Raw genomic sequence first — 27,456 nt, 5'->3', positions numbered from 1 at the left:
TGAATAAACAAAAACAGACTCATAAATACACAGAACAAACCGGTGGCCACCAGAGGGGAGGGAGGGTGGGAAGTGGGAGAAACAGGTCAAGGTGAAGGAACAAACTTCTGGTTATAAAATAAGTAAATCATGGAGATGGGAAGAAAAGTGTCTTATTTCAATATAAAGTATTATCTGAAATTGTTAATGGTATAAATTAAAACATTAAAAAAATAATTTAAAAAAAATGGGGCGCCTGGGTGGCTCAGTCGGTTAAGCGTCTGACTTCAGCTCAGGTCATGATCTCACAGTCTGTGCGTTCAAGCCCCGCGTCAGGCCCTGTGCTGACAGCTCAGGGCCTGGAGCCCGCTTCGGATTCTGTGTCTCCCTCTCTCTCTTCCCCTCCCCTGTTCATGCTTGGTCTCTCTTTGTCTCAAAAATAAATAAAAACATTAAAAAATAATAATAATTGAAATTGTTAATGGTAAACAGTAACAGATATTCTATTTACCGTCCATAGGACTAAAAGAATGTCATACTGTAACTTTTTTTTTTTTTTAACTTATTCATTTTTGAGTGAGAGAGAACACGAGAGGGGGACAGGGTGAGAGAATCCTCAGCAGGCTCCATGCTGTCAGCTCAGAGTCCTACACAGTGCTTTGGCACTTGCTCGCAAACTGTGAGATCATGACCTGGGCTGAAACCAAGAGTTGGATGCTTAACCGACAGAGCCACCCAGGAGCCCCTTTACCATAACATTGTAAACAAGGAGTCCATCATGTAGAAAATAAATATTCAGACATGACTTATTATTAAAGTCACTGAGTTGCAAGTGAGAGTTTATATACATTTTAAGAAAAATGCAAACTAGATAGCCTTTTAATTCTAATATATTCCTCATTTTATATAGATCTCTCTTGATGTAGATAGAGTTCTTTAAAGTGATTCAGATGTACTACCCAGATATTCTTTATTGTATTTTAACAGTAATTTGTTACATTGTAATTTAAAGTTAAAGCATGGGGCGACCCAGACTCGAGTCAGTTGAGTGTCTGACTTCAGCTCAGGTCATGATCTCACAGTTGGTGAGTTTGAGCCCTGCATCAGGCTCGCTGGTGTCAGTATAGAGCCTACTTCAGATCCTCTGTTTTCCTCTGTCCCTTGCCCACATTGTGTGTCTGTCTGTCTCTCAAAAATAAACATTTTTTAAAATTTTAAGTTAATAAAGTGTGTTACTATAAATATGTACACATGAAGGGACACCTGGGTGGCTCGTTCAGTTAAGCGTCCGACCCTTGGTTTCAGCTCAGGTCGTGATCTCGCGGTTTGTGGGTTTGCAGAGCCTGCTTGAGATTCTGTCACTCTCCCTCTCTGTTCTTCCCTGCTTGCATGCATGTACATGTGGCTTTCTCTCCAAATAATTTTTTTTTTTTAATGTGCAGACATGGAAAAAAAAGGCTGACAAAATCAAGTTTGGGCAGGAATATAGGGAAGCAGAATATTCTCAAGCTGTTGGTGGGATATTAGCTCTTCTTAATAGAGACTACCATTTTGCTTTCCATTGTTGAACATGCGCAATTCTCTGTCTAGGCAGGTAGCCTAGAGAAATTTACCTCTGGGCACAAGAAGAGAAGCCTAGGAAGAATGCTCATTGCAGCTTTTTTGAAAAACTGCAAACAGTTCAGATGACCAGGGAATAAAGGATGTATATTAAGAAAGTGGAATACTATATAATCATTAACTTTTGGAAAAGGGGAAAAAAAGCAAATTGCAAAAAAAGATGTATAGGATAATACCATTTGTCTAAAAAGTTCTTCAGGAACCATTTACTTCTGGGGAGGGAGGAAAGGGAATGCTGTGAGGAAGGGTTAACTCTGTTTCCTTTTAAAAGGGGGGATGGGGTAGGGGGCTAGGTGGCTCAGTTTAAACATCTGACTCTTGATTTCAGCTCAGGTCATGATTTCAAGGTTCATGAGTTTGAGCCCCATGTTGGGCTCTGCACTGATGGTGGTGCAAAGCCTGCTTTGGATTCTCTCTCTCTCTCTCTCTCTCTCCCCCTCTCTCTGCCCCTCCCCTGCTCGCTCTCTCTCTCTCAAAATCAATAAATAAACTTAGAAAAAATAAATAATTTTTTAAATGACTAAAATTTAAATAAAACTAGACAATAAAAAAATAGTAAAAAAAACTGACATGAAGGTGTCAGTGTTAATATTTGTCACATTCAAGTAGCAGGTAGTTATATGGGTGTGTTTTGAATGTAGAAAACAAAATATTTCAGTTAAAATACTAAAAAGTTTTAAAGACCACAGTTATAGGACTATACTTTTCTAGGTTTGAAGATAAATTTTTGAAAGTTGCTAAGAATAACTCCCCAGCTTTTCAGCTTTTCTTTTTAACAACCCCTTACTTTGCCTTCTCTGTGTTTTTGAGTTCCAAATACCCATTTGGTTCCACCCAAAAGTGGTAGAGTTCTTATGTAATTCTCCTGTTGGGATTCTGTCCTAAACAAGCACCTGAAATACAGAAGAGGCTCTGTATGTTAGCATTCATTACTAAGTTACAAGTACAGAAAATTGGCAGCCGGGGTGGTTTTTTTGTTTTGCTTTTTTTTAACAAGAATGAAGTTGTTCGCTGAGTTTGTTGGGCATCCATAAAGGTGTGAGTCGCTGTCAGAGAAAGTGCTGCAGTGTTTCACAGGGCAGAGAGGAGTGACGTGTGGGGGAGGATTTCAGCTACATAAAACCCCACAGCACGGACACCTAGAGTAATGGTCTCGTGGGGCAGTGTGTGCCAAGTGTTTGGAGGGCTCTTTTGGCTTTACTTACCCAGATGTTTACATAAGAACAATGTTACTCACTTCTCTAATGGAATTTTTTTTTTTTTTTTTTTGGTACAACCCTAGATTTAAATTCTGGTTTTAAATCTTGTTTTCTTATTTTCTCTTTATAGGAATAGTTGTCTGTTTCTACTTTCCTTCTTGTGTGACCAAGCTCTTGAGTCCCCCTTCGTCCCAGTCTCTCTCTTACGAGAAAGGGTTCATTTTTTCACTCAGAGACGCACATTCAGTGTAGGATGTTGGGAAACCCGAAAAGCACAAAATCAGACCTCACCAACAGCCCCTCTGCTGGGGATCCAGTGACACTAGAGATCATGTCGTGTCTACATGTGTGTACTTAGCTTGTTGTCTTGGGGGTGGGGCAGCATTTAGTCCTCCAACTCTGATGAGAGGCAGTTAGACTAATAGGCTTTGGGTTTGTTTCTACTGCCCTTCAGCCTCGCACCTAAGTCATCCTAACCGGGCATCCTACCCTCATCTTGTATGGTGCTCTTCTTACCTGAACTGAGAGCTCAATCTTTGTATGGCCTAGGGACACTTGACGTGTTGCCCAGGTGTTCCAGATCACCTGGAGTGAGGCAGGACTGGCTGCCTGAGAAGGGCTTCACAGAGGAGCTCAACCATCTTTCTGCAGAATCTGGTTCTGGAGATAAAACCATAGTGGTCCAATCCACACTCCATTTGGGTTCAAACCCTGGGCCTTTGGGGTGGTTGGCCAGTGATGTGGACGTAAAGCTGGTATGTATCTGGGTCGTAAGGATGGTCCAAGTTCTTGTGTTCTGAAGCTGAGCAGGTTCCCTGCCGACAGTGAATCCAGTAGTGGGGGGGAGACCCGTGTCAGCTGGAGGTAATAGTATGCTGCTTCTGACCCAGCCACTTTCTTAAACCTGGTGACTGGCTGGGGGATGTGGGACCATTTCTCAAAACACCTGTCATCTCTCCAGGCTGATCAGGGTGGCCTTGTTAGGAATCTAGGGCAGCGAGGGAATCCATCTTCGCGCTCAAACCTAGCAAGGCAATGAACAGCGTGAAGTTCTTTGAGCTGGTCAGTAGTACATGGTGTTCAGATTGAAAGCCGGCTTTCACCTATATTCTAGAGTATGTTCTTGTTGTCTGTCTTTCCCTTCATCTCTCTCTGTCAGGGGTTTTTGTTTGCTTTTTTTGTTTTTAAGTGAGTTATAGTATAAATAAAACATGCTGATTTTTTTAAGGTAAGCTTAATAGACAGTAAAATGTGTAAATTTAAATATACAATTCAGTGAGTAATCACCTCCCTGTAATTCTGTCATCCCCAAAAAGTCTCCAGAGTACATAAACCTTAAGTTTACATGAATTTCACATAAATATCTGTTCGTGTGACTTACCACCTGGATCAAGGTAAAGACATTTTCTAACAGAGTTCGGACTCAGTGTCACCCCTCACAGACACATGCACTCGCACATGCTGTCTGTCAGGGCTCTTCTGGATACTCTGGTTCTGAAGTCACTTGTCTCTGAGTGTCTCCGTGATCCAACTCGTTTCCTCTGGTGTCCCCCACTCCTACAGCCGTGTCCCCCAAGGAATAATGTTTTGTCTCTCGCAGATCTGGGACACAGCAGGACAGGAACGGTTCCAGTCCCTCGGTGTGGCCTTCTACAGAGGCGCAGACTGCTGCGTTCTGGTATTTGACGTCACTGCCCCCAACACATTCAAAACCCTTGATAGCTGGAGAGATGAGTTTCTCATCCAGGCCAGTCCCCGGGATCCTGAAAACTTCCCCTTCGTGGTGTTGGGAAACAAGATTGACCTCGAAAACAGACAAGTAAGTGCCAAAGGTAGTGACAGTCGAAAATGTGGAGGCTTGCGAATCTACCCTCATTTAGGTCGTGGCTGCTGGGCCTTCTTTTAAAAGTAGCAGCTAAGTTTCAGATGGCTACTGTTTTTAGTTTTGATTAGTAAAAAGCCACGTGCCTTAAGGACCAATACCCAGTATATCTGTGTGTGTGTGTGTGTGTGTGTGTGTGTGTGTGCGTGCCCCATACTGGGGGAGAGGGGAGAGAGAACTAGTTTCCCATCCAGCCCTTGGAATAAAGCCGTGCTTCCTAACCGAGTAATGGCATACCAGTTTTGCTTTCTCTGTGGCAACACAGGGACAGTGAAAGTCTGCAGTGGTTTTCCCTTTGAGATTATGCCAGCAAAGTAGCAAGTCCATCACTTTTGGTCCCCATGAAATAATTGGACTTGAGGCTGGGTTGCAGTCTGCATTTTGGTCTTTGGGATTTAAAAGCAGACTTGCATTTAAAGCCTGGCTCATGCACTTTTAATTTGGGAATACTTCTTGGAGTCTGAACGTTGACTCCTGTAACAAGAATACTCTGAGATCAGGTGACGCTGCACCTGAAAGCCTGGCACCCAGGAAGAGCTTGGAAAATGGTGGCTTTCTATGGGCCCGTTGTTATTTTCCCCTCCTGTGAGAGGCACTGGCTTCCACGGTGCCTTGTGGTTTGGAGGGTTCTTTGCTACACTCAGAATGGCTCTAGAAAGGTATATGTGGGAATGTGAACTACATTTTGGCCAGCTGCCTTTGAGGACCAGGGCTCAGGAGACCTGGTTTAAATCCCCACGCTGCCCCTGACCGGCTGTGACTTTAGACCATTGCCTTTGCCTTCTGAGCCTCAGTTCTTCTTCTGCACTTGAAAGGAAGGGATTAGATTTTGTAATTCTGCTCTCCTGCACCTCGGGGGCCTGCCTGGATCTCCATGTGTGCAAAAGATTGCGCTTTGGGCTTTGAGTAAAATTGCTCTGGTTCACTTTCAAATAGCATTTCTCTTGGGAACATAGACTCTTAATTATAACTAGGTTTATTTCTGGCCATTGATCTCATTTTCTCCCTTTTCTAAGTGACAGTCCCCTCATGCCTGAAAATAGGCTAAGGCTCGGGGAAGGAATTGGGGTAGGAGAGGGTAGGGGTGCTGGTGAGAGCAGCAGGATTCTGTGACACAAGATTGTGACACAGGTGGTTTAATATGAGCAGTAATGGGTAAGGGACAGTGAACCTTAGAGACCAAGCTGCCAGGCATTTCCTGGGCTGGGACCTCTGAGGTCCTAGGAGAAATGATTCAATACTTCTTGGGCTGGCTGCTTACTCCTTTTAAGTGTAGCTAAGGGTCAGAAACTATGGATTATAGAATGGGCTTTGGGTTTGAGGTCTAGCTGTGTTATGCAGAGCCAGCAGGGTGACCTTGGACAGGTCTGCAGCTGTGTCCCTGCACACCCTCACCCCCTAGGTCTGCTCCCTCACCTATGCTACCTATAGACTAGGGACCATGATCCTTCTAGAGAAGGTTGAGGCCGTGCTAGATTAGGAGCACACATACACCCTGCTTCCTCTTCCAGGTGGCCACAAAGCGGGCACAGGCCTGGTGCTACAGCAAAAACAACATTCCCTACTTCGAGACCAGTGCCAAGGAGGCCATCAACGTGGAGCAGGCGTTCCAGACGATTGCACGGAATGCACTTAAACAGGTGGGTCTCCAGCAGCTATCTGGCTCCCTCTGCTGACTGACCATCAACCCAGCCCCTGCCTGGCTTCCTTGTCCGTAATCTTCTTTCCTAGCTCTTTTGTCCGTGTAGCCAGAAAACCCCATGTGTTTATCTGGGAAGGTAATGAGGCATTTTGCTAAAGCTCCCAGAAATTCCACCTCTATAGGACAGGGGCAGTGAAGACAGGCTGAGGGCCACCCTTACGGGTATGTGCTTATTCTCCCGCATGCTGTTAGGAGATCAGACCGCTAGGAGGCCCCTGGCCACATTGCTCCTTCCATTGGAGGAGAGCATCAATTGGAATTCAAATCCCAGGTTTGCTACGCATCATTAAATTTAGTGGTGGTGGTGGTGGTGGTGGTGGTGGTGGTGGTGGTGGTGTGTGTGTTTCATCTCTGAACTTCAATCCCCTCATAAAAAGAGAATACTTGCTTTGCAGGATGGTTAAGATTGAATGAGGTGGGGTCACTCCTGTCATCCTCATAAATGGTTATATTTGATCACCAGAAGGAAAGCTTACCCAGAAACTCGAGGAAATGTATTCCTTGAATGAGAATTTCTTTCTTAATGTTGTTTACTCAGCTGTTTCCAGAAAACAAACAGTTACTTCTTGTTGTTGGCATGTGGGAGTTGAAGGCTCTTTTGATTGAGTGGCTCCGTTAGGGCCAGTGAGTTAAGGGGCATCATGAGGCATCGTCCATCATCTGTGATAGTCAGACTTAGGGGGGGAGTGAGTGTCAGAGGTGAGGTGCCTGCCAGAGGGTGCGGAGAACATTTGAGGAAGCACGTGGTGGCTGTGAGGGGCAAGGCAGGTTCTGCCAGCTCCAGGAAACCAGGTTTCTAGAATGCAGCAGTTCTCAGCAGGATGGGGCATCTGGACCTGTGGGCAGGGAGGTAACTGGAATGGGTTGTTCCCATTCTGGAACAACTGGAGGCTGCACTGAGGGTTCCGTGATGAAAGGGGACGGTCTTGCCTGACGAAGAATTGATCGACCCAGAAGGCCAGGATAGCCCCTGTTGAGAAACGTGGATAACAGGGTGCAGGCCTGAGGCCTAGGCCTCCCTCTCTTCCGCTTCCTCTAACCCACCTTCGCACCTAGGTCAATAATAGCCTGCTATGTTTTCCCTAATGTTCCTGATACTTGCATGCGAATCTAAACAGGTATGGGGAGTTGCCTTCAACCAGTTCCCTGTTGACTGGCATCACTGTCAGTTTTTCTCTCTGAATATTGCTGTCTCTGTAGCCTTATTATAATGCTTTTTTGTTCCTACATGCTAGCCTCTCAGGAGTAAGATTGTTAGATTGAAAGGTATGTGTGCTTTTAAAAGATGGTGCCAGGGACACCTGGGTGGCTCAGTCGGTTAAGCGTCTGATTCCTGGTTTCGGGTCAGGTCATGATCTCACGGTTTGTGAGTTCGAGGTCCGCATCGGGCTCTAAGCTGATAGCAGGAGGCCTGCTTGGGATACTCTCTGCCCCTTCCCTGCTTGCACGTGCGTGCTCGCTCTCTCTCTCAAAATAAACTCTAAAAAGTAATTAATAGTAAAAGATGCTGCCAGAACGTTTTCCTCGAAGGCAGCAGTGCTTCAGCCCTTTCTCTTACCTGCTGACCAGCGAGCAGTCGGCACCATCTGTAGGTCTGCTGCTGTGCCGCCGGTCTGGGGGTTCCCTGTCCTGTAGGCCACCACTGTGCGGCACTGGGGCCTGGGCACCTGTCGCTGATCATGAGCACTCTGTGAACAGGAATTAACTTCACCTGCATCGCATGTGACTTTTCCACTTATGCTTTATCCCTGGGCCATAGGAAAAGAGTAATTTTTTAAGACAGGTATGTCATTTTAAATTTCTAGGTTTTCTATATCTAGTTTATGTGTTGTCTGATTCAACTGGAATTCATCTAGGCTTATAGGCGAAAATAGAGTCTCACCTTTCTCTTTAAGAGGGATAGCCAATTATTTCCAACATTAGTTGCAAATTGTTAAAAAACCACTTACCCCAGTGGATTGAAGCATTACCTTTATGTGGGTGAATATTCATGTATACTGGGATCTATTTCGGGTCTCTCCAGTCCATTTGGCAATTGTGATTGGACCGTCTTGATTTGACTGCCTTTATAGTGTATCTGACCTCTGATAAGGCAAGTCTCCCCCCATTCCTCCACCCCTCCAGTCTTGTTTGTATTTTTTCCTTGGCCATGTTGGTGCATTTTCCATTTAGGCTGAGAATTTTATTATAGTTCCACCTTTTTTCTCCCCCCCACTCCCCGCACCCAAGCAGAAAACTTTATTGAGATTCTGACTGGGATTGCGCATTACAGCTATCTTATTAGTATGCTCTGGATGCCGTAACAAAATACTATAGGTGGCAAAACAGCAGGCTTTTATCTTCTCTTGGTTCTGGAAGCCAGAGGTTTGTAATCACAGTGCCAGCAAATTCACTTTCTGCTAAGGACTCTCTCCCCCATTTGCTGACTGCTGTGTTCTCGGGTGCATGGCTTTGCCTACGTGATCACAGACAGCAAGACCTAGAGCAAGCAAGAGCCCCCTCTCTCTGGTGTCCCTTCCTTCAAGGACACACTAATCCTGTCCGATCAGGGCCCCAGCCTTATGGCCTCATTTAACCTTCATTTCTTATTCCTAATGCTAGCACACTGGGGATTAGGATTTCAATGTAGGAATTTGGGGGAGACACAAAGATGCAGTCCATAACAGCTATTATTTTAGGTCTCGTGTGACATCCTTCAATAAAACCGTATCATTTTTCAGATCCTTTGCCTTTCATATTAAATACACTCCTGGTGGGAATGTAAAATAGTGCAGCCAGTATGGAAAACAGTCTGGCAGTTCTTCAAAAAAGTTACACATAAAGAGTTATCTTTTTTTTTTTTTAAGTCTATTTATTTTTAAGAGAGAGCGTGGGCAAGCAGGGGAGGGGCAAAGAAAGAATCCCAGGTAGGCTCTGCACTGTCAGCATGGAGCCCAGTACGGGGCTCAGACTCAATGAACCATGAGATCATGACCTGAGCCGAAATCAAGAGTCAGACACTTAACCGAAACCGACTGAGCCACCCAGGCACCCCAAGAGTTACCATTTGACTCCACTCCTACGTATATACTCAGGAAGAGTGAAAACATGTACATCCAAAATAGCCATAGTAGCCAAAAAGCAGAAACAAACAAATGTCCATCAAGTGAAGTGTCCAAAATAGGCGGATCTATTAAGACAAAGTAGATGGGGGCACATGGGTGGCTTAGTCAGTTTAGCGTCCAACTTCAGCTCAGGTCATGATCTCACGGTTTGTGGGTTTGAGCCCCACATCGGGGTCACTGCTGTCAGCGCAGCCTGCTTCAGATCCTCTATCCCCGCATCTCTGCCCCTCTCCCGCTCATGCTTTCTCTCAAAAATAAATATATTTAAAAAAAAAAAAATGTAGGGGCACCTTGGTGGCTCAGTCGGTTGGGCATCCGACTTCGGCTCAGGTCATGACCTCGTGGTTCACGGGTTCGAGCCCCGCGTCGGATTCTGTGCTGACAGCTCAGAGCCTAGAGTCTGCTTTGTGGATTCTGTCTCCCTCTCTCTCTGCCCCTGCCCAGCTCATACTCTGTCTGTCTGTCTGTCTCTCTCTCTCTCAAAAATAAATAAAACATTAAAAAATAAAAATTAAAAAAATGTAGATGAGTGGTTGCCAAGGCTTAGGGGTGTCTGATGGGGATGGGGAATGACTGCTAATGAGTGTAGGGTTTCCTTATGGGGTGAAGAAAATGTTCTGGAATTAGTGGTGATGGTTGCCCAACTTTGTGAATACACTAAAAAACCACTGAATTGTACGCTCTGTATACCTCGGTAGACCTTTTACTTTTTTTAATGTGAATTCTTGGGGGTTTTTACTTTTATAGCTATTGTGAATAGTATAATTTTCCCTAGAAAACTTTGTTTTTAATTTTTTTCCGTGTTGATTTTTGAGAGAGAGTGTGAGTGGGGGAGGGACAGAGAGAGAGGAAGACAGAATCCAAAGCCAGCACCACACTATCAGCTCAGAGCCCGACAGGGGGCTCAAAACCACGAACTGTGAGATCATGACCTGAGCAGAAGTCAGACGCTCGACTGACTGAGCCACCCAGGCCCTCATTCCCTAGACAACTTTTAGCAACTAGAAACATTGCTTGCTTCATCTCCATATCCTAGAACAGTTGCTGGCACATAGGTGTTCAGTGTTTAAGTGACAGATTGTTTTCCTACACCAGGAAGTAGAAAACTGCTCCTCACTGGATACTTGTTAATTCAGCAGAAAGTCACACTAAACTGATCACAGTCCATCTGCTGTGACCTCACAACCACAGTTGATGATACAATTAATCCATAGCTGGTTTCTGAGCACGCAGCACTTAGAGACAAAAACCCTCTTAACTTTGGAAGAAAAAGAAAATAGACTGTAAGTCCAGAAAAATGAATGTCAGATAGGGGCCTAGTGGAATGTTTGGGGACTGAGAGGGCAGCCAGCACTCCAGCCCCAGCCCCTTCCTGCATTGTGGAAGGGCTAAGAGCTGCCAGGATCCAGCCCATGCTGAAGTCTGACTTCTGAAGTGTTGGCAATGATACGATACGGACCACTCAAAGCATCTGTGAGCTGGCTGTGGTCCCCAAGCCACCAGATTTCGATTATGATGGAGAGCATGAGTCAGCTCTGTCCTGAGTGCTCAGTGTCGATTGCTGCCCTTCCTGCTGAATTTCTCTCTTCACCTTGTCCCAGAGTTATTGCAAAACCTGTCTTCCCCCAGTTTGGGCCTAGAGGGTTAAATGCCTTCCACCAGAGCCCTCCGTTCACTGCCAGGTCTTCCCACTGTGCCCAGTGGAAGAGGGCCAGAGCTGAGCTCAGAAACTCCCCATACCCTGAGTAACAGGCCTTTCTCTCTCTCCCTGCCCAGGAAACAGAGGTGGAGCTGTACAACGAATTCCCCGAACCCATCAAACTGGACAAGAACGACCGGGCCAAGGCCTCGGCGGAAAGCTGCAGTTGCTGAAGGGGCAGTGAGAGCAGAGCACAGAGTCCTTCACAAACAAAGAACACACTTAGGCCTTCCAACACAAGCCCCCTCTCCTCTTCCAAACAAAACATAAAGTCATCTCTCAAATCCAGCTGCCAAAAGAAACCCCAACAAACATACTCACCCTTACACACACACACACACACACACACACACACTCACACACACACACCCCTATACCTACACCTGACACAAGCAGACAGACTCCAGCCCAGGCCTGTGATGACTCCATCGGGGTCTGCCCACCCACCACATCAGCCCTCGTATGGCAGCCAGGACAGGCAAGCTGTAGAAATCGTTCTGGTGTGGAGTCGGCATCGGAAGCTTATTCTTTTTGTCCACTGGGGAGAGAGAACTGTTTACAGTTAATCTGTGTCTAATTAGTTATCTGATTTTTTTAACGGTCTTGTGGTCTTTTTACCCCCACCCCCACCCCTCCCTCCTGTGAAGGCTACCACTTGGGAAGGCTGGTGCCCCATGCTTCATTACAGGCTCACACCCAGTCTGATAAGGCTGAGTTTTGTATGTATCTGTTAATGCTTGTTACTTTTAACTAATCAGATCTTTTTACAGTATCCATTTATTATGTAATGCTTCTTAGAAAAGAATCTTATAGTACATGTTAATATATGCAACCAATTAAAAATGTATAAATTAGTGTAAGAAATTCTTGGATTATGTGTTTAAGTCCTGTAATGCAGGCGTGTAAGATGGAGGGTTGAACCCTGTCTGGATTGCAGAGTGTTAGCAACTCAGAATTCAGAAATCCAGCTAGAGGCAGTATTCTGTACAGTAGACACAAGAATTATGTACGCCTTTTATCAAAGACTTAAGAGCCAAAAAGCTTTTCATCTCTCCAGGGGGAAAACTGTCTAGTTCCCTTCTGTGTCTAAATTTTCCAAAAGGTTGATTTGCATAATACAGTGGTGCGTGCAATGGATAAATGGTTGTTTCAGAAATTAAAATTCTCATTTTTCCTCCCCTCCCCACTTCCACACTTCGATCCCCTATAGATCAGCATCCTACTGATAAGAGGGAAAGGAAAATCCTAACAGATCTGTCCTAGTGATTTTACCTTTGTTCTAGAAGGCGCTCCTTTCAGGGTTGTGGTATCCTTAGGTTAGCAAACCTTTTTCTCCTTTTCCCCACCGACTCCCAGTCTTGCCCATTATTAATTAACCTGTTTCTTTGGTATGGAACCCTGGCAGTTCTGCCCCCTCCCTAGGATCTGCCCCTGCATTGTAGCTTGCTTAACGGAGCACTTCCCCCTTTTCCAAAGGTCTACATTCTAGGGTGTGGGCCAAGTTCTTCTGTAAAGAGATGAACGTGATGCCAATAAAATGTAACAAGAACAAAGATCATCTGCCTTTGCCCTGTCTTTTTTCCTTCTTCTAGACCCTTGGCTCGGTAGAGACCATGTTAGCTAATCATAGCCAGTGCTTTAGCAAGCTAAAGAGCCCTCCATAACTGGGCTCATGTGGTGCTCTGAGGCAGAAAGACCTTGTCACATCCAGCTGTGCAGTACCTATCCCTAGTTTTGGGTTTGTTGTTTTTTTTTTTAAATCACAGTGATGGGGCCTGGGGACTCTGAATGGAGAAGAAGTTGTCCCTTTAGAGGAGCAGCTACCAAGTGTTGGTTGCCTGTGGACCATGCACAGCCTGTGGGTATGACTATAACTTAGCCTTTGTGTTCTTTTTGTTCTGTGTTGTGGTTGGCATAGTTGCTGATACTTAGATACCACATAGTTCTGGATTTCTGATTTTTCGCAGGAGAGGAAGATGGGGGGCAGCAGGGGCCCCGTGTTCAACATTCTAGGTCACCAGCTGGAACTGAATAGATGCCACGTCAGAGGGTTGGCGTAGGTTTTGCTTCTAGAAGTGCCCCCATTGACTAAGCTCTTGGATTCTCCTTTGCTACACGTTTCTACATTCCCACGTCTCAGGCTCCTCATTTGGTTCCTTCCCTCGCGCCTGCTGTTGGCTCCATTTGTGTGTTACAGATAGCATTCTCAGAAGCGCACAGTTACAACTCTACCTTGGCTGGTGCCGCGTGGCCTAGATCTTCTCTGGTTATGGACCCTGGGTGATGCACTCCTCTACAGACCAGGCTCCTGTTCAGCGATCTTGTTCTCTGGTCCTAACCTTAAATGTGACGTGGAGATTCACCTTGACCTCTCATCGCAACCATTATTCTAAGATGGATAATCATCCTGGCCGTTTACAGAAAGAAGGAATGGCTGACACTGAACTCTGCGCTAGTACAGTATCTTTTTTCGTATTCCCACGTAGATTCCCCATAAGCATGTGCTTTTGAGCCAAACAGGTCGATTTGCTTCAACAAGCGGTAAGGATTTATTTTGAGGAGGATGTGCGGGATGGAGTTTGTTTTCATTGATACTTAGGATTCTCTTCAGTAACACTCCTCGGGTTCATTTGAATGTGCTCTGCCTCCCGGTAAGAACGTGAATGGAGACGGATGCTGTTGCTGTGCTCACGCTCATCTCCTTTTGCTCTGACAGGGAGATGTTACTTTTGAGAAGAATGGGAATGCGTTTGTTGCGCTAACACAGATTTGTTTAAGTAGTATGCCTTAGTTGGACCCAAAGTCACTGTGTGTCACAGTGTGAGTGTGGATTGCTGGGTTTACTGGTGGTTTGCTCCAACAACCTATAAGGAGTCCCAGGCCGATTTTGTTGCATTGACAGGAATTCTTATCCCAACTCCTCTTCAGGTTGAACCTAATTCCTCCCACTTCTCATTTAAAATATGCCTTTGAGATGAATGTGTGTTGCATTGCTTATGTTCGTGTTAGTTGATACTAACTAGGTAATGAGGTTTTGCCTTTAGGAAGAATGCCTGAGACCGAGCTCATTTGAACTAATAATGATGCTTCTCAATAGCACTAATTAGATTCGTGCTAATTCACTCTACCTCCCAGTAAGAATGTGCCAAAGAGATGAATGCATGGAGCGCACTTCTTGTGTCCATCTTGGTTTAGACTGACTTGCAGTTAGGAGTTACATAAATCAAATGAATCAGACTGAGTGTGCTTACACTAATTAGACTCCTCTTAATTGGCTCAGACTCTCAGACCTGGCTCTTGACGTGAATTTATATTGCTGAGTTTTCCTTCATTTGTTTCACTAATCCTGACCCAGACCCTGATGCTCAGCCAGACATACTCTCAAGACCCATGATTTGGGGGCGCCTGGGTGGCTCAGTTGGTTAAGTGTCTGACTTCAGCTCAGGTCATAATCTCAAGGTTCATGGGTTTGAGCCCCACGTCAGGCTCTGTGCTGACAGCTCAGAGACTCGAGCCTGCTTCGGATTCTGTGTGTCTCCTCTCCCTGTCCCCCCCCCCCCCCACCTCTCCCTTGCTTGTACACACACACTCTCTCTCTCTCTCAAAAATAAACTAAAAAATAAATAAATAAACAGGGGTGCCTGGGTGGCTCAGTCAGTTTAGCATCCAACTTTGGCTCAGGTCATGATCTCGTGGTTTGTGAGTTCGAGCTTCATATCGGGCTCTGTGCTGACAGCTCAGAGCCTGGAGCCTGCTTTGGATTCTGTGTCTCTGTCTCTCTCTGCCCCTCCCCCACTGTGTTCAGTCTCTATCAAAAATAAATAAAATGTAAAAAAATAAAAAATAAAGACCCATGATTTTGCCCCCAGTCTGATCTTGAACATGAACTTGATGCTGAACCTCTTAACCTTCACTATGACATTGATGATCTTCCTGGCTTTGAAATGACCTTGAAACTCATTCTGACCATGTTTCACCCTTTGAACCTGACCTGATACTGCCCTGATTCTGACCATGTCTCATCCTGATTATAAGTTGACTCCGTTCTTTACCTCAAACTGGACCTTTTCTGTGAACCCAACCTTGACCCGCCCTGGCTATAAAGTGATCTTGGACTTGGTTTTATGCTAGAATCTTCCCTCGATCCTAACCCTGATCCAGTCTCTCACCCTTTGGATATCATGTTTCTCTTGAATTACCTTCATTTTGAGCTTGACCCTAAACATCACATTTAATATTCATTACAACTTTGGAATGAACTTGAACTTCAATTTTTTTTTTTCAACGTTTATTTATTTTTGGGACAGAGAGAGACAGAGCATGAACGGGGAGGGGCAGAGAGAGAGGGAGACACAATTGGAAACAGGCTCCAGGCTCTGAGCCATCAGCCCAGAGCCCGACGCGGGGCTCGAACTCCCAGACCGCGAGATCGTGACCTGGCTGAAGTCGGACGCTTAACCGACTGCGCCACCCAGGCGCCCCATGGAATGAACTTGAACTTCAAAATTGACCTTCAGCCTGATGCTAGCATGCTAATTAACCAAGATCAATGCTGAACTTACCCTTGAATTTAATCATGAAATGACCATGAAGTTAACCCTTGTCCCAGCCCTGATCATCCTCCATCTCACAGAGTCCTTGGTTTTAACCAAGAACCACTTGATCCAGACCTTGTCCTTCTTACACTAATGATCCTGACTATGATCCCCTTGACATGACCTTGGGTTAACTTTAAAATTAACCTGGCATCTCACCCTGATCCACTAATGTTCTGACTATAGCTCACCCTTTGAACTTGACCTTGATCTTCAACCTGTACACTGATAATCATCCTGACTTTAACTCTCCCTGAAATTGGAATTACTACGAATTTGACCTTGAATTTGAAAGTGGTCCTGAACCAGGCCCTAATTCTAACCCTTGTTTTCATCCTAACCATCATCCTTACCATATTTTGCTCTCAGTTTTAACTTGTCCTTGAAACTGACCTAACTTAGGACACAGAACCAAATGCTGACACTGATGCCTTCAACCTAAATCTGAAACATCCTGATTATTGTCCTGGCCATCTCATGTCCTAAGTTTATATTTGACCTTGATTCTGTCACTGATGATATCCCTGATTTTGAGCTGCCATGAACTTAAAATGTCTTTGACCCTGGCCCTTATCCTTCACTTTATTCAGACCTTTCAACAGACTCTTAACTCTGATGCAAACCACCACCCTGACCATATCTTACCCCAAATTTGTACTTGATCTTGAAATGACCCTAATTAATTCTTAGTATTCTTTTTTTTTTTTAAGTTTGTTTGTTTGTTTGTTTGTTTTTGGTAATCTCTACACCCATCATGGGGTTCAAGCTCATTAGTCCAAGGTCAAGAGTCTGGACACTTTTCTGACTGAGCAAGTCAGGTGCCCATTTGAGACTCTTGTCCTGACACCAAAACGTTCTGTATTGTGAGACACCCTGGCCTTGAGGTGAATGTGAGTTTGAATTTTTCCTTGAATCTGACTCTGGTTCTGACCCTGATCATCATGACTATATCTTGCTTTCATTTTGAACCTGACCTTGACCCTGCTCTAGATTCTCACTTTGATATTGACAGTCATTCTAACCTTTCTCAACTTGACCTTGAAATAACATTACCTGCCACTGTATTAACTGACCCACGTAACCTTGAACCTTACATCGTAACCATCCTTTGGACACAGGCCATGATCCATACCCTGTCTTGAAATAATTGATAATTCTCCTTAACACTGACCCTGATCTTTGTCCTCTTACCTTCATCATGACAAATCATGATCTGACCTAACACTGACCCTGATCTTTGTCCTCTTACCTTCATCATGACAAATCATGATCTGACCTACCACACCATGAACTTTATCCTGAAGCCAACTCTGAACCTGACTATGATGTGCCCTCCTAGAGTCCTTTTCCCATTTCCCAAACTATTTTCACCTCCCAGATCCCATTGTGTTCTTTGGCTCTTCTCTTGGATATGTCCTGTATTAGTTTGCTAGGACTACTGTTACAAATATGCAGAGTCTGGGTGACTTAAACAAAAGAATGTTATTTTCTTGCAAGTTTGGAGGATAGAAGTTTGAGATTGAAGTGTCAGCAGAATTGGTTCTTTCTGGGGGCCCTCTCCTTGGCCTGGCCTATAGGTGGGTGTCTTCTCCCTGTTTCTTCACATTGTCTTCCCTCTGTGTGTGTCTGTGTCCTAATGTCTCTTTACGAGGACACCAGTCATACTGATACTGGGTTAGGGCCCATGCATACGACCTCATTTCAACTTAATTACCTCTTGAAAGAATGTGTCCTCACATTCTGAGGTACTGGGGGTTAGGATTGCAACATGTGAATTTGGGAGGGGACACAATTCAGCCCTTAACATATGCTATCTACATGTGTTAGCTCCCTCGTCTCTCGTTACCTTTTAACATATAACTTTCATTTTTTTAAGCTTATTTTGAGAGAGAGAGAGAGAGAGAGAGAGAGAGAGAGAGAGAGAGAGAGAGAGAATCCCAAGCAGGCTCTGTGCTGTCAGCACCAGCGTGACGTGGGTCTCAATCCCACAAACAATGAGATCATGATCTGAGCTGAAATTAAGAGACAGATGCTTAACTGATTGAGTCACCAGGTGCCCCAACTTTTCTTTTATTTTTTTTTTTTATGTTTATTTTTGAGGGCAAGAACGAGAGTGCGGGAGCTGGAGAGAGACGGGGAGGTGGTGGGGAAGACAGAGGATCCAAAGAGGGCTCTGTACTGACAGCAGAAAGCCCAATTCGGGGCTCAAGCTCAAACCATGAGATCATGACCTGAGCTGAAGTCACCTTTCATTGCTTAAAACTGGCTTCATGCCAGGTTTCCTCTTTCCTGACTTAAAATTTTCCCCTTTCTTTAAAACCTTGAAAAGTGAGGGGCTCCTGGGTGGCTCAGTCGGTTGAATGTCCAACTTTGGTTCAGGGCATGAGCTTGCTGTTTGTGAGTTCAAGCCTCGCGTTGGGCTGTCACCACAGAGCCTACTTCATATCCTTGGTCTCCTCTCTGCCCCTCCTTTGTTTGTGCTCTCCCTCTCAAAAATAAACAAACGTTAAAAAAAAAAAAAAGAAAACCTTGTAAGGTACAAACTACCCTATGTAAAGAGGAAAAAAAACAAGTTGAAGAGAAAACAGCTTGCGTAAAGTTGGCTGGCAGAAGGTTCCTTTCTCTCAAGCTTAGCTGTGTATTAGAATCAGCTGGAGGCCTGGGCCCCATCCGATTCACTGAACTTGACAGTGCTGGGGTATCCCAAGTAGCTTTTTTAAGATTTTATTTTTAAGCTCTACACCCATCATGGGGCCTGAACCAAAACCCCAGTATCAAGAGTTGTGTGCTCTACTAACTGAGCCAGCCAGGCGTCCCTTTTAAAACTTTTCCAGAAGGGGAAACCAGTCTGGTTCCATTAGTTGAACTTCTGACTCATGGCTCAGGTCATGATCCCAGGGTTGTGGGATCAAGCCATTTGTTGGGCTCCTCGATGAACGTGGAGCCTGCATAAGATTCCCTCTCCCCCTCCCCCTCCCTCTCCCTCTCCCCCTCCCCCTCCTCCTCTGTGTGTGTGTGTGTGTGTGTGTGTGTGTGTGTGTATACACCCCTCTGCTCCTCTCCCCCACTTGTGCCTGCTCGCTCACTTGCTCGCTTACTCTCTCTCCAGTAAATTAAAGAAAAAAAAAAAAAAGACAATGGAAAACAAAATACCTCCTCAGGTGATTCTAACGTGCAGCCAGAGTTGAAGTGGTATAAAAATAATACCCTAAAGTATTTTGAGCTACAACTAATGTGTAAGGCCCACAGAGAGAAGAGGATTTAGCCTTAAAAAAAAAAAATTTAAAGATATCAAATGCGTGCTCTAGCCAGCCCCTCTCCCCACCACTAAGCTTGCAGTCCTGCCCATTGATTGCCTCCCACAGGAAGGTCAGTCTCACAAGCCATGAGATCACAACCTGAGCCAAGATTAAAAGTTGGACGCTTTAACCAAGTGAGCCACTCAGGCGCCCCCTGCCTGTTAACTTTTGATTCCACTTTCCCTACATGCATCCAACCAATATATATATATTTTTAATGTTTATTTTTGACAGAGAGAGAGACCGAGCATGAGCAGGGGAGGGGCAGAGGAGGAGACACAGAATCCAAGGCAGGCTCCAGGCTCTGAGCTGTCAGCACAAAGCCTGACGCGGGGCTTGAACCCACGAACTGTGAGATCATGACCTGAGCTGAAGTTGGACGCTAAACTGACTGAGCCACCCGGATTCCCCATCCAACCAATATTTTTAAACTGGAAGATAGCACACAATATCCAGTTTTCTAGCTGCTCTTGAAGTAGAGGAAAGGGGTGCCTGCCTGGCTCAGTTGATAGAGCATCCAACCTTGACTTTGGGGGTGTGAGTAAAAGCCCCATGTTGAGTTGTAGAAATTACTTTAAAAGAATTTGGGGCAGGGAAAGTGGGTGATGGGCATTAAGGAGGGCACTTGGGATGAGCACTGGGTGTTGTATGTAAGCCAATTTGACAATAAATTATATTTTAAAAAGAAGAATTTGGGGCACCTGGGTGGCTCAGTCAGTTAAGCATCCAACTTCGGCTCAGGTCATAATCTCACAATTCTCAAGTTCAAGCCCTGCATCGGGCTCTCTGCTATCAACACAGAGCCCACTTCGGATCCTCTTGTCCCCGTCTCTCTCTGCTCCTCACCCGATTACACTCTCTCTCCAATTTTTAATTTATATTCAACAATTAAATATATATATATATATATATATATATATATATATATATATATATATTTAATTGGAAGAGGAGCACCTGGCTGGTGCAGTTGGTTAAGCGCCTGACTCCTGATTTCGGCTCAGGTCTTGATTCATGAGATCAAGCCTCAATTCTTGAGATCAGGCGTTGAGTTGGGCTCTGCACTGACAGTGCGAGGCCTGCTTGAGATTCATTCTGTCTCTTTCTCACCCTCCCTCCTTCCCCTGCTTGCATTCTCTCTCAAAATGTATAAACATTTTTTTTAATGGGCAGAAAATGCAATACTGTGATCTCATTCCTGAATACCTCAGAATGATCATTAATTGAGGACCCACCTCAGTTAAAACTTGCATGCACTGCTCATATGTTGTAAAAAAAAATGCCTTTTGCAAGTGCTGGCTGAGAAATCTGAGTGGAATACACGTGCATCAGGAGACCTGGTTATGGGTGTGAGGCGCTGGCGGGACTTCTTTGCCAAGTGGGCTTAGCCCGTCCCGCTCTACCGGCTTTCCATGGCCTTCGTTTCCTGAACCAGCTAGAAAATCCTGGCCGTCTGAAAGATAACCTGAGCACCAGCATGGTGCACCCTGTTCCTCTCTCCTTCCAGGAGAGGAGCACTGTGCCCTCACAGTACCTTTCCTGGCCCCCTTTCCTCTGGCAGAAATCCCACCTCCGCACTGCAAGGCTGAAGATGCCCCCTTCTGCTGGGGCGCATGTAATTTTCCTGGAATTACACGAAGGGAGCCAGTGCTGGAACTTTGTCAGCCACTTAGGCCATAGTCTGGTTCATGGGTGGATTATTACTGCCTAGTCTAGACCAGGTAGGAGAAAGGGTAAAGGCCGTGATAAATTTCTAGCCTGAGGGGAGGAAAAAGCTACCTTGGCCTACTGAACTAAAGTGGTGGATTCAGTAGTTGGGTTCGCATCTGTGTATGTTGCTTCTGCTTTGAGAGACTTGCATGGCTGTCAGTTCAGAAAAATACTCTGGCTCTGGCTCTAGTCATTTTTCCACCCCTAGCAAGCACTGTTTGGGGGTTGTTTAGGAGTTGTGGAAGGACAGGGAAACGTCTTGCTGTCTTTTCATTCCTTGCCATGGGATCGGATCCTCCAACTCTGACATCACTTCAGGTTATCCTGAAGAGCACCAAATTAAAAGGATTATACACCAGGGCCAAGTGATATTTATTCTTAGAATGCAAGGGTGATTCAGCATGAAGATCTATCAATGTAATCCACATTTATAGAAGGAAGGAAAAAATCCAACATGATCCTCAATTGATGCAGAAGAAACACTGAAAAGTATTCAACAAGAATTGAATATGGGGAAAATAGTTACACATCATATTCTCATAAGGAGTATTAACCCCCTTGGATATATATCCAAGATACAGAAAGGGTTATAACTCAATAACAAAAAAAAAAAAAAAATCCAATTAAAAAATGGGCAGAGGAGCTGAATAGACATTTTCCCAAAGATAGATAGCTAACAGGTATATGAAAGGGTGCTCGACATCACTTATCATCAGGGAAATGTAAGTCAAAACCACAATGAGATCCCACCTGTGACAATGGCTAAAATGAAAAAAGTGTGGCAAGGATGTGGAGGAAAAGGAACCCTCGTGCGCTGCCGGTGGGAATGCAAACTGGTACAGCCGCTCTGGAAAACAGTATGGGGGTTCCTCAAAAAACTAAATCCAAAGGAAATGAAAATACTAGCTCGAAAGATCCCTGCACCCAATGCTCACTGCAGCATTATTTATAGTAGCCAAGACATGGAAGCCACAGAAGCGTCCATCAATCAGTGAATGGATAAGGATGTGAGCGTCTATCAATCAGTGAATGGATAAGGATGTGTGTGGGGGTGTGTGTGTGTGTATATATATTCAGAGCCACAAAAAGGGAAATTTTGCCATTTGTAACAACATGGATAGACCTTGAAGGTATGCTGAGTGAAGTAAGTCTGAGAAAGACGGAATACCCTATGATCTCACATGTGGAATCTAAAAAAGCAAAAAACCAAACTCATACAGAAAGCAGATTGGTGGTTGCCAGAGACAGGGAGTGGGAGGTGGGTGAAATCAGTGAAAACGGTCAGAAGTACATACCTCCGTTACAAAGTACGGAGTACAAAGCCCATCATGTAGTTAATGTACAGTATGGTGACTAGAATTAATACTGTGTTACATGTCTGAAAGTTGCTAAGAGTAACTCTTAAAAGTTTTCATCAGAAGAAAAAAAAAATTGTAATAGTGTTGATGGATGTTAACTACATTTGCTGTGATCATTTTACCATATACACAAATAACCAAACCATTATGTTGTACGCCTAAAATTGATACCATGTTGTATCTCGAAAAAATTCAACATCTTTTCATTATTAAAACACTGAAAACAATAGAAGGAAGTTTTTTGACATAACAAAGGCCATACTATGGCAAAAGCCATTTACCTAAAATCAGGAGCAAGACAAAGATGCCCACTTTCTATTCAACATAGTGCTGGAAATTCTATGCAGAACAATTAGGCAAGAAAAAAGAAAAGACTTCCTAATTGGAAAGGAAGAAATAAAATAGCCCTGGTCACAGGTGACACAGTCATGTACATAGAAAACCCTTGGGGCGCCTGGGTGGCGCAGTCGGTTAAGCGTCCGACTTCAACTCAGGTCACGATCTCGCAGTCCGTGAGTTCGAGCCCCGCGTCGGGCTCTGGGCTGATGGCTCGGATCCTGGAGCCTGTTTCCGATTCTGTGTCTCCCTCTCTCTCTGCCCCTCCCCCGTTCATGCTCTGTCTCTCTCTGTCTCAAAAATAAATGAACGTTAAAAAAAAAAGAAAGAAAACCCTAAAGGATACACACACACACACACACACACACACACACACATATACACAACATTAGAGGTAATAAACTAAGTAACATTGCAAAATGCAAAATCAATACACAAAAATCAGTTGCATTTCTATACACTGAAAACAATTCAAAGTAAATTAAGAAAAAATCATGGGGCCCCTGGGTGGCTCCGTCAGTTGAGCATCTGACTTTGGCTCAGGTCATGATCTCTGTCCACGAGTTCAAGCCCCGCTTCAGGCTCTGTGCTGACAGCTCAGAGCCTGGAGCCTGCCTTGGATTCTGTGTCTCCTCTCTCTGCTCCTCCCCCACTCATGCTCTGTCTCGCTCTCTGTCAAAAATAAACATTAAGAAAAATAAAATAATTTCATTTACAACAGTACCAGAAAGAATATTTTTAAGTTATAAAATACCACTTTTTAAAATTTTTATTTTTTTATTTTTTAATTTACATCCAAGTTAGCATATAGAGCAATAATGGTTTGGGGAGTAGATTCCAGTGATTCATCCCCTATGTATAACACCCAGTGCTCATCCCAACAAGTGTCCTCCTTAATGCCCCTTACCCATTTAAGCCCATAACCCCTCCAGTAACCCTCAGTTTGTTCTCTGTATTTAAGAGTCATGTTTTGTCCCCCTCCTTGTTTTTATATTACTTTTGCTTCCTTTCCCTTATGTTCAAATGTTTTGTATCTTATATTCCACATATGAGTGAAATCATAGGATATTTGTCTTTCTCTAATTTCATTTAGCATAATATCCTCCAGTTCCATCCACATAGTTGCAAATGGCAAGATTTCATTCTTTTGATTGCCGAGTAATACTCCATTGTATATATATACCACGTCTTCTTTATCCATTCATCCATCGATGGACATTTGGGCTCTTTCCATACTTTGGCTATTGTCGATAGAGCTGCTATAAACATTGGGGTGCACGTGCCCCTTCAAAACAGCACACCTCTATTCCTTGGATAAATACCTAGTAGTGCAATTGCTGGGTCATAGAGTAGTTCTATTTTTAGTTTTTTCAGAAACCTCCATACTGTTTTCCAGAGTGGCTGCACCAGTTTGCATTCCCACCAGCAGTGCAGAAGGGATCCTCTCTCTCCGCATCCTCGCCAACATCTGTTGTTGCCTGAGTTGTTCATGTTAGCCATTCTGACAGGTGTGAGGTGGTCTCTCATTGTGGTTTTGATTTGAATTTCCCTGATGATGAGAGATGTTGAGCATTTTTTCATGTGCCGGTTGGCCATCTGGATGTCTTCTTTGGAGACGTGTCTATTCCTGTCTTTTGCCTATTTCTTCACTGGATTGTTTTTTGGGTGTTGAGTTTGATAAGTTCTTTCAGATTTTGGATACTAATCCTTTATCTGATGTGTTGTTTGAAAATATCTTCTTGCATTCCGTTGGTTGCCTTTTAGTTTTGCTGATTGTTTCCTTCGCTGTGCAGAAGCTTTTTATCTTGATGAGGTCCCAATACTTCACTTTCGCTTTTGTTTCCCTTTCCTCAAGAGATGTGTTGAGTAAGAAGTTGCTGCGGCTGAGGTCAAAGAGATTTTTGCCTGCTTTCTTCTCGAGGATTTTGATGGCTTCCTGTCTTTCATCCATTTTGAGTTTATTTTCGTGTGTGGTGTAAGAAAGTGGTTCAGGTTCATTTTTCTGCATGTCGCTGTCCAGTTTTCCCAGCACTACTTGCTGAAGAGACTGTCTTGATTCCATTGGATAGTCTTTCCTGCTTTGTCAAAGATTAGTTGGCCATACGCTTGTGGGTCCATTTCTGGGTTCTCTATTCTGTTCCATTGATCTGAGTGTCTGTTCTTGTGCCAGTACCATACTGTCTTGATAATTACAGCTTTGTTATACAGCCTGAATTCCGGGATTGTGATGCCTCCAGCTTTGGTTTTCTTTTTCAGGGTTGCTTTGGCTATTTGGGGTCTTGCCTGGTTCCATACAAATTTTAGGATTGTTTTAGCTCTGTGAAGAATGCTGGTATTATTTTGATAGGAATTTGCACTGAATACGTAGATTGCTTTGGGTAGTATCTACATTTAACAATATTTGTTCTTCTAATCCATGAGCATGGAATATTTTTCCATTTCTTGGTGTCGTCCTCAATTTCTTTCATAAGCTTTATTTTTCTTTTCTTTTTATTTTATTTTTGAGATAGAGAGAGTGCGAGCAGGGAAGGGACAGAGAGAGGGGGGAGATGCAGAATCCGAAGCAGGCTCCAGGCTCTGAGCTGTCAGCACAGAGCCCGATACGGGGCTTGAACCCACTAACCGGGAGATCCAGGCACCCCTGGATATTAAGGCAACAGTACTACCCAAGATTATACAAATTTAATGCAGTCTTTATCAAAGTCTCATAATGTTTTTGCAGCAATAGAAAAACCTGTCCTTAAATTCATATGGAAGGGACGCCTGGGTGGCTCAGTCGGTTAAGCATCCGACTTCGGCTCAGATAACAATCTCACGGTCCGTGAGTTCGAGCCCCACATCGGGCTCTGTGCTGACAGCTCAGAGCCTGGAGCCTGCTTCGGAGTCTGTGTCTCCCTCTCTGTCTGCCCCTCCCCCGCTCATGCTCTGTCTCTGCTCTCTCAAAAATGAACATTAAAAAAAAAAATTCATATGGAAAATCATGGGACCTTGAAAATTAAAACAATCTTGAAAAAGAACAAAGTTGAAATTCTCACGCTTAACTTCCTGATTCAAAACTGAATACAAAACTACTGTTGGCAGGGGCACCTGGGTGGCTCGGTTGGTTAAGCAACCGACTTCAGCTAAGATCATGATCTCACAGTTCGAACCCCTCATGGGCTCTGTGTTGTCAGCTCAGAGCCTGGAGTCTGCACTTGATTCTGTGTCTTCCTTTCTGCCCTTCCCTGCTCTCATTGTCTCTCTCTCTCTCTCTCTCAAAAATAAACATTAAAATTTTTTTTTAGTTTCAGAGTATATAAAGAACTCCTACAACTCAGTAACAAAAAAATCAAAGGACTTGAAAAGACATTCTTCCCAAGAAGATATACAGATGGCCAATAAGCACATGAAAAAGATGCTCAGTGTCATTAGTCACTTGGGAATGCAAATCCAAACCACTTCACATTCATTAGTGTGGCTATTATACAAAGTGGAAAACAAGTGTTGAGAATAATGTGCAGACATTGGGGCCCTTGTGCATTGCTAGAGGGAATGTAAAATGGTGCAGCCGCTGTGGGAAATAGTTTGGTCATTCCTCAAAAAGTTAAATGTGGAATTACCATATGACCCAGCAATTCCACTCCTAGGTACACACCCCAAATAATGAAAGCTGGGACTCAGAGAGATACTCCTACATTGTGTTCACAGAAGCATTATTCACAATAGCCAAAGGGTTTGGGGCGCCTGGGTGGCTCAGTTGGTTAAGCGTCCAACTTCACTCAGGTCATGATCTCACAGTACGTGAGTTCGAGCCCCGCATCGGGCTCTGTGCTGACAGCTCGGAGCCTGGAGCCCGCTTCAGATTATGTGTCTCTCTCTCTGCCCTGCACCCGCTCTGTCTCTCTCTGTCTCTCAAACATAAATAAACATTAAAAAAAAAAATAGCCAAAGGGTGTAACAACCCAAGTGCCCATCAGCAGATTAATAGGTAAACAAAATGCAGTACATGTTCACACACACACGGAATACTATTCAGCCATAAATTCTGAGTCATGCTATCACATGGATGCACCTTGAAGGTGCTATGCAAAGTAAAATAAGTCTGACATAGAAGGTTAAGTAATGTATGATTCCACTTAGATGAAGTGCCTAGAATAGGAAAAATCCAAGACCCTGAATGTAGGATAGAAGTGGGGGCGGGGCAAGGGAGAGTTAATATTCGGTTGATACACTTTCTATTTGGGCTAATGGAAATAGTAACTATGGTTGCACAACATTGTGAATACACTCAATGCCACTGAACTCTGCTAAAAAAGGTTAAGATGATCAATTTTATGTTATGTACATTTTATTTTTAAAAGGAAACTATTGATGTAAAAAAGTCCAAGGCAATTAGTACCTAAAGTCTATGACCCTGAAAATAGGGCTTAGCCTCACAGAAACCCCAGCTCCCTTGTATAGATAGAGTGTGAGCTCCATGCAGTGTTGGGGAGGAGTTAAGGAGGGATGATTTCTTTGGCCATAATGCTTTGAGAGCCTGTGGACCATCTGCCACCTTTGCTGGTGGAAGGGGGTATAAGCAGGAGTGAAAAGAGAATTCCTTTGGGGCACGCTTCCCCCTGCTCTCCTGACCGGTGAAATGGTCCGGGAAAGTGTGGTGTCCCCCGCCCCCCAGATTTCCCTGTTATCCCAGCTTCAGATTGCTCTCCACTGTTGGGAGTGCTGCCATTCCAGAAACTGGGGTGCCCAGAAGTTTGTCCCTTTGACCATTAGGAGCCCCTGGAGCTCATCTCCTTAGGCTGGGCCACAGAGTTTGAGCTGCCAAGGCAGTATTTCACATGTTCCAAGACTGTCATTCTCCGCCTTGGTGATGCCCAAGACGGTCATTCTCCCCCCTACACTTGTGTGGAGGGCTAGAACTTTAAGATATTTCATGGGGTGCCTGGGTGGCTCAGGTGTTTAAGCATCTCATTTTTTTTTTTTTCTCTCTCTTT

General features: G+C 44.3%; 1 protein-coding gene and 1 long non-coding RNA gene across 3 annotated transcripts in view; one reads left to right on the top strand and one right to left on the bottom strand.

Moving 5' to 3' along the window:
- The window catches only part of RAB7A (RAB7A, member RAS oncogene family), a 71,728-nt gene extending 58,987 nt beyond the window's left edge, over positions 1-12,741 (top strand). For both annotated transcript variants that reach the window (XM_043588265.1, XM_043588266.1), the window contains exons 4-6: positions 4,399-4,617; positions 6,192-6,320; positions 11,263-12,741. In XM_043588265.1, coding sequence (XP_043444200.1) covers positions 4,399-4,617; positions 6,192-6,320; positions 11,263-11,358 — 444 coding nt within the window. In that variant the 3' untranslated portion in view covers positions 11,359-12,741. The remainder of the gene's footprint in view (positions 1-4,398; positions 4,618-6,191; positions 6,321-11,262) is intronic.
- Positions 11,503-22,979, bottom strand: LOC122487577. Its single transcript, XR_006298407.1, has 2 exons — positions 22,830-22,979; positions 11,503-11,556 (listed from the first exon to the last, which is right to left on the bottom strand). It is a non-coding gene; the product is annotated as an uncharacterized LOC122487577 (long non-coding RNA).
- Between the last annotated feature and the right edge of the window lie 4,477 nt (positions 22,980-27,456).

This window comes from Prionailurus bengalensis, chromosome A2 (assembly GCF_016509475.1).
Source record: "Prionailurus bengalensis isolate Pbe53 chromosome A2, Fcat_Pben_1.1_paternal_pri, whole genome shotgun sequence".
Lineage (NCBI taxonomy): Eukaryota > Metazoa > Chordata > Mammalia > Carnivora > Felidae > Prionailurus > Prionailurus bengalensis.
Note: the sequence above shows the minus strand (reverse complement) of the source record. Positions and strands in the feature narration are given on the sequence as shown.